The following is a 7,407-nucleotide window of genomic DNA, read 5'->3' as shown; positions in this document are numbered from 1 at the left end:
CCACTGGGCAGGGCTCTGCATGTGTGTGTGTGTGTGTGCGTGTATACACACTTGCCAAGCAGCTATGAGGATGGGGGCCCCTGGCCAGCCCCCTGTCTCTCTGTTGGTTCAGCCCCTTCTGGCCAACCTTCATGTCTGTCCTCAGGGTACCCCTCAGAGCATGGGCAGGCAGGGCGGGGGGCCCGGGGCTGGGGCACAGTCTGGGGAGAGCGGGTGGCAGGCACCGCTGCTCCAGGGAGAGTCTGCACTGCCCGAGTCAGGGAAAAGATGGCCTTCTCTGGAGAGAGTAAGGCTGCAAAAGAGAGTTTAGTTTGAGGCGGCATCCAGGCTGAGAAATGAAGGTGCAATTGTGAGGGAGCTTTGAAACCTGGAGGGGAGTCGCTTGCTAGCCAGAGATTTGGGGTGTGACCCTCCACAGATTGCTGGGGAGGCTCTGGAAAAACAACGTCACGTGTGACTGGTACATTGGGAGTAAGGGGAGCCATGGGGTCGGGCCCTCCTCTCCGGACCAGGGATTGAGCAAGCCTGTTAGACACGTCCATTTCTTCCACATGAGGCAGCCGGCTCTCAAGGTCGGTTATACCCTCAACCATTTGCTTCCTGGTGCAGAACCACTGCAGCCTTGGAAAGCCCTCAGCCACTGAGGGATGGCTGACCAGCACAATCTCCTCCCAGTGTGTGCCCTGTCTCTAGCCCTCGCAATCTCTCCTCTCGTTAAACAATCCTGTCTCTGCTCTTATGCGCCCCCCCACAGGAAACACACTGCTTACCATGAACCATGACTCAGGAAGGCGGTTGCTGTCACAGCTGTATTACCTACACCCTCACCCAAACGCCCCATCGGACTTGATCCTGACCTCGCGGCTGAAGCACCACCTCATTCTGTCTGTTGAGGGCGTCTGTCCCTTGTGAGTATCCTCAGAGAAAGAAATTCTTTAATGGCTGAGGAACCTGGGAGAGAGGAAGGTTCTGGCAGGTAGAGGCGGACAGACATTGGTCTCTCGCTCTCATTCTTCGGTTCATTCAGCCAGTGACATTCTCCTGAGCCCCTGGGTGCCCCGCCCTGTGCCCAGCTCTGCCAGGATGGACGCAGGAAACGAGGGAAGAGGGCCGTGTTCTCTGGAAGCAGTCTATCTACTTAGGGAGACAGGAGTTACACAGGCAAACCTATGAGAAGTCCATGCAGAGCAAGCCCCGTGGGTTGGTGGCAGAGAACTTAGCACAAGCTGTGTCCCTGAAGTTGAACACGCCTGCCATGGGCTGGGCTTGGGAGACGGGGGAGGGCTTCTTGGAGGAGGAAGGGAAGGAGGACAAGTAATCGGGGTAACTTACATCCTTTTGGACGAGCTCCGCGTAGACTGTGCAGGCAGCGGAGACCAGCTCAGCAGCATCAAGGTCTATGAGGTTGTTGCATGCCTGTGCCGGGAGAAGGTGGGGCGGAATCAGGTCTCCCCGGGCACAGGCAGCAACCTGCCGCTTCAAGGGGACAAGGCCACTGCTCACGGCAGTCACTGGGGCCAGCTGATCTCCACCCCCACCAGCTTGGAACAGTGCCTGAAATTGTACCAATGGAATTTTCTCTATCGGAAAGATGATAAATGCAGTTTTCATTCTGGGCTCTAGGGAGTCCTGGGGTTCCACTGAGCGTTTCATGGGCTTCTAGGAAGACTCATTTTATGATTGGGGTGCTCTCTAAGATGTTTCTTTTGTTTGTTTGTTTGTTTTGTTTTGTTTTGTTTTGTTTGCAGTACGCGGGCCTCTCACCGCCGTGGCCTCTCCCATTGCAGAGCACGGGCTCCGGACGCGCAGGCTCAGCGGCCATGGCTCACGGGCCCAGCCGCTCCGCGGCATGTGGGATCTTCCCGGACCGGGGCACAAACCCGTGTCCCCTGCATCGGCAGGCGGACTCTCAACCACTGCGCCACCAGGGAAGCCCTCTAAGATGTTTTTGACAAAGCCTTCAGCTGCTTTTTAGAATTGTTGGAAAATTCCAGGTCTTTTGTCACAGGAGGACCCTAGGGCCAAAGAGTTAACTGTCAGTCTGTCAAGCCTAAAGCTTAAGAACTGTTCAGGGCCTCAGTTTCCCCATTTGCTAAACGGGTGATGATGATGATGAGCGTTATGGCCTTTCTGTGTCAGGCTTGTCATGAGGCTTAAACAAGCTGGTCTCTAAAAGCAGGCAGCACAGAGTTCAGGGTATGTCAGTCTCATCACTATTCCTGCCCAGGGGCAAAGGGGCCACTGGAGTCCAGGACCCCCGACCCAGGGGCCTTCACCAGGGATGGCGTGGGTGTCGGAGGCCTCCAGGAGCCGGTGGGGCCGGGCCGGGCCCGAGGATGCTCTTACCAGGAGGATGTCATCGCCTTTCATGCTCTCCTGCAGCATCTGCTTGCGCACCATCTGCAGCATGCTGTAGGCCACCAGCACCTGGAAGTTCCTGCAGGGCTTCTCCGTCAGCAGGACCTGCAGAGGTGGGCGAGCCTCAGCCTGGCCTGTGGCCTGACACTGCAGACACCTTTGGGATGGTGCAGTACCCCCAACCACGTGGCCCCGTCCATCATGTCTGGGCCTTGCTGCCAACGTGCTCATTCATCCAGTCATCCATTCATTCCTCCTCTGGGGTTCTAGGCATGGTGCTTGCTGTTGGGGGACTCGGAGAAAAAGCCTTCAGGAAATTCACTAGAGAGAGGGAGGGAGGAGGGAGAGAGAATGAGAGAGGGAAGGAGGGAGGGAGCAAGAGAGGAGGCAGGAGAGGGAGAGAGAGAGAGAGAGAATGCCAAGAATGACTGGGTAACTCTCTGTAGCATTTGAGTGGAGCTTTGGCAAAGCAACAGTTGATGGAAAGTCAACAATCCATGGGTGTCACCAAAGGCCTGGCAGTGGTCATGGACTTGAGCATGGAGACCAGCAGGCCAGGAGGGAGGGGTGAGGTGGGGGGAGTTGATTTCTGAGGCACTGAATGTCAGGCTGAGCGGTGGGCCGGCTCCTGCAGGCAGTGGCGGCCACTGGGCAGGGCAGTGACAGGCGGTGGGCGTGTTCCCGGGAAGGTTCATCTGCTGATGCCCCAGAGACTAGAGTCAAATAACTGCAGGTGTGACCTGTCCTTGAGGGCCCCTCCTTCTCCAGGAGTGAGGGCTCAGAAGAAGTGGAGGGGAAGGCTGAGGAAGAGGTGGCTGGGAAAGTGAGAACAGAGTGAGGCCCCTTGCACAGGCAGGGTGGCAGGGAAGCTGAGCGCAGGCCAGGCTTCCACTGCACAGGCTGTGAGGCTCCTCCTGCCTGCACTGCCCTGAGAAGGTACAGTGGTGGGATCAGATGAACAGATGGACCAACTGATGCTCTGTCATCTCCCAACAGGGCAGAAGCAGGCTCTGTGGCCCAATAAATCCCAGTGAACTCCATCCAAAGCCAGCAATAAAGGGAGGCAAGGAAAAGGGCTTCCCTGCCGCCTGCCCTAGGGGTAGGGTCTATCCTCTGCCCCAGAGGAGTACCTCACCTCCCAGAGCCTCCGGAAGTCGTCGAAGAACTTGAAGCCACGTTGAGAGTAGAGGCAGAACCAGGGGAAGAGGGACTGCACGGCCCCTGCACCCTTCCCTTCTGTGGGGAGAGAAGCAGGGTGCCAGCCAGGGGGCCGTGGTCAGGGGAACAGGAGATAAAGCAAAGACAGACAGATGAGGCCAAACAACTGAGCACATAAACACACTGGGAAATACAAAAACCTGGGCTATCGCTTTTCCATCTGCCCTTGGAGACTGTTTGGGGTGGATTTTCAACTGTCCAGATTTCAACCCCATCCAGATGAACCCTCTCCCTGGGGCCCAAAGAAAAGACCAAAGGACCTTGCTCCCTCTCACATGATTGGGCGCCACTGCCTTGGACTGGGTCCCGGTCCCCTCCCGCACCTGCTCTGGTTGGAGGACATGTAAGATGGCAGAGGGGCACACTCACTTAAGTGCTCAGCAAACACGGGGTCCAGGAAGTTGATCAGGCTGTTGAGCATGTCGAGGTTCTTGCCCACCCCAATGTTGATGACACAGCCGTGCTCCTGGGAAAGATGGGTGGGAGGGAGGGAACCCCTTGAAAGCATCAGAAGAGTCCATCTTGCTTCATCAACTCCCCAATTCTGGGGGCCCTGTGCGTGTCTGGCTCGGGGCCGGGCATGTGTCTCTGTATGAGTCTGAGAGTCAGCGTATGTGTGTTTGCAAACACACATCATGTCTGTGTCTGTGGTGTGTGTGTGTGTGTGTGTGTGTATGGTGGGCATGTGGAGATGTCTCAGGAGTGGCTCACAATGCAGTGAGACCAGTTATTCCTCCAGACACGTACCATGGGTCTGGACCAATCAGGACAAGGAAAGAGCAGTGTGCACATTGTTGCAGGGATGGAGAGAGGGATGGGGGTGGGTTCTGGTTAGCCTCAGCTCATGAGGAAAGGCTTTCCAGAAAGGGAGTAACAGGGAGCAGCACCTTCAAAAGCCCTCCACTGCACAGTGTGGTGGGGGCCCTAGGGGGCCGGGGTGCAGGTCATGTGAAGGTAACTGTGGGAGACAAGACTGAAGACAGAGCCGTGAATGTCTGGCTGCGGTTCCTGGAGGCTGTGGGGAGCCGTGGAGGATTGGCAGGAGCAGAGCCATGTTTGGGGAGGAGAATGCCAGGAGAAAGGTGGGCCTCACTGAGCCTTGCCAGACCTTTCAAGGTTTGACAAGAGCTGGACCCAGAGCATCATTATCCCCCTTCTCAGTTCCAATGCTTGCCACCCCCCAACCAGAACACACCCCACTGGGGTTGGCATTGTCTTTCCATGGGGAAAGCTCCTCTGGGACTCAGAGGGCTGCTTCAGGGCTGGAGGAAATGGCTGGGGCTGCCAGTGCCTGCCTAACCTCAAGGGGTCATTTGAGGAACAGGGGTGGTCCCTAAGCCAGGCTCAGCTCTCACCGTTTTCTTTAGGAAGAACTGGAAAAGCCAGAAGGTCTCATGGTCATGTCCCACCATCGGCTGGAAAAGCATCACCATCTCATGGCAGCCCTGCTGGTACTCTGGGGTGGAGGGGAGCTAGTGAGGAGGGGCGGAGCCTGGACTTGGACAGGCCCTATCCCAGGAAGGGGTTGAGAAGAGGGGGCTGAAGGGAGACCCAGCCCTCTGGCGCACCTGCCTGGGTGTTGCAGACGTAACTCAGGAGCAGGATCTTCTCCAGCCTCTTCTTATCAATAAGGACATTGCCCAGGGGGTCTTTGTCATAGAGTTTCTGGATGTTGTATGCTAGGTGGGGAGCAAGGGATGGTGAGGCACCAGATCACCTCCAGCAGAAGGTCCGTGGGTGAGTTTACTCCCCTCATTCCAAGAGGCTAGGACCCAGGACATCCTGGGAAGGGGGCCATGAAAAAGGTACATCAACCCACCAGGCTTTACCTCTCACCACAACCTGAGCTGCCTGGGCTTTTTCCAACCTCCAAATCTTTGACCAGGCTGTACCCTTTGCCAGGGATGTCCCAACACCCCCACCAACTATAATTCAACCTAGTTCAAGGCCAAGGGGGGAAGAGATGTAGACAAACAGCAGAAACAACATACACCCAGGGATACACAGTGCTGGGCATCTAGGGGCAGCCAGTAGAGCCAGGCGGACAGACTAACCAAGGTTTAGCTGGCAAAATTCCTGGCACATGTCAAGGCAGCTCAAGGAACCAGCGCACAGACGTGACTGAGGTGGGGCAGGGATGACCTCCAACCCTCCCCTCTGCCCAGCACAGCCCACCCTCCTTGGCTCACCAATGTTATTCCGAGTCTCTATGAAGTTCCGGTGCAGATTTTCCAGAAGGGGCTGAATCTTCTCATACAGCTGGCATAAAGCCTCGTAGCTCTTCCTGTGAGAACAGAACTGAGGCTGAACGAGGTAGCCTTCCCCTTCAGGCCAGTCAGGGTGACCCTGAGCAGTGCCCTCACCCAGACAGTCCCTGCTACCCGTACTGCCTCCCCTCTCCCCACCTCTGCCAGCCCTAACCATCATCTGATGTCCGCCTGGAGTGCAGTGGGGTGACAGGTTTAACCTCTGGCTCTGCAGTCTGACCACTGCACCTGAATCCTGGATCCACAACTTAAGTACTGGGTATCTGCCACTAGAGTCAAGACTTGGGGATATCACCAGCCCTCTCTAAGCCTCAGTTTCCTTGTCTGTAGAATGGGGCTAACACTAGCACCTATGCCTCAGAATTAGAAGGACTGGATGAGGCAGTGTTTTGTGCCCATCATTAGAACGAGCTTAGGTTGTGTCGTGGGTTGAATGGTGATCCCCAAAGATAAGTCCATGCCCTAACCCCTGGAACCTGTGACTATGACCTTATTTGGGAAAAGGGTCTTTGCAGGTGTATTTAACTGAAGGATCTTCAGTTAAATACTGTGTTAAATTAAATCTTTAACTGTGAATCTTCTCCACCTCAAGAAGGCTGCACAGGCCTAGGGATGGCTGGGCTGGGCTGAGCTGGGTTGGGGGGACAGCTGGGAGGTTCTGGGATCCAGCTCAAGTCAGCAGAGTGAGGACTGGTAAACATGGCTGGGCTGGGGTGCGGGGTCGGGAGTGGGGATGGGGGAAGATACCGATGCTCCCTGTATGTGGGCCCCAAGTCGGCAGAGCCTTGGGGATTTTGTCTCTTGGAAAGAGAAGTCCATTTGAAGGAAGAAGCCTGAACCTACCAGGCTGGGGTGGGCACCCCCTCCCACCTGCACCGCCACCCACCCTCCCCTGACAGGATCTGGAACGTTCTACCTCCTTGTGCTGTCCACCACAAGCCGCTCATCCTGGGAACTCTGCCATGAGTAGTAGCCCGTGAGGAATTTCCAGGCTTCTGTCCTCACAAAGGGGTGCAGACCCTGGGGAGGGGTGGAGGTGAGAGGTCGTGGGCCTTCCAGATGCTTGCCAAAAGGGTCCCTTCCAATGCCATGCTTGTCCCCTTGCCTGCCCATGTCCCCCAGTTCCAGGGTGAGGCCAAGGGTAGCTGAGGACCATACCATTTCCAGGATGTTAACACAAATGAAGTCTCGTGACTTGGCCAAGTGACCGCTCTCATCAAAGAAGCCATCCCATTCCGTCTTGTCAATGGGTGGTTTTCTCTTCACCTGCCAAGGACAACCACCTCAGCCCTCTGTTAGGAACCTTTGGCTTTTCTTTAAGTGTGATTTTTAAGAGATATACCCTGGATTTTGCAATGTGAATCAAAGTTCACAGCCTCTGACTCACTTCTGGAAATTTATCCTGAGGAAATTACTGAAAACATATAGAAAAACACTGTATGCACAATCATTTTCATTGCACACTACTTACCAAAATGAAAAATGCAAGCACTCTCTAACTGTTGTGCAATAAGGGAATAGTTAAGTAAACTATGGTTTATATGCTTAATGGAATATTGTGAGG

General features: G+C 55.4%; 1 protein-coding gene across 1 annotated transcript; it reads right to left on the bottom strand.

Annotated features, from left to right (window-relative positions):
- Positions 1-1,167: 1,167 nt before the first annotated feature.
- Positions 1,168-7,127, bottom strand: TBC1D21 (TBC1 domain family member 21; the record flags this gene model as incomplete). The annotated part of the gene is given in 9 exon segments (XM_082618739.1): positions 1,168-1,416; positions 2,347-2,463; positions 3,494-3,594; positions 3,946-4,042; positions 4,932-5,032; positions 5,145-5,255; positions 5,766-5,860; positions 6,730-6,755; positions 6,759-7,127. Coding segments are annotated over 9 exon segments (1,266 nt in total), but the record flags the coding sequence as incomplete, so codon positions are not given.
- Positions 7,128-7,407: the final 280 nt, after the last annotated feature.

This window comes from Mesoplodon mirus, assembly GCF_964341445.2.
Source record: "Mesoplodon mirus genome assembly, chromosome: 4".
NCBI classification, from domain to species: Eukaryota; Metazoa; Chordata; class Mammalia; order Artiodactyla; family Ziphiidae; genus Mesoplodon; species Mesoplodon mirus.
This window is presented reverse-complemented; position numbering and strand designations above follow the sequence as displayed.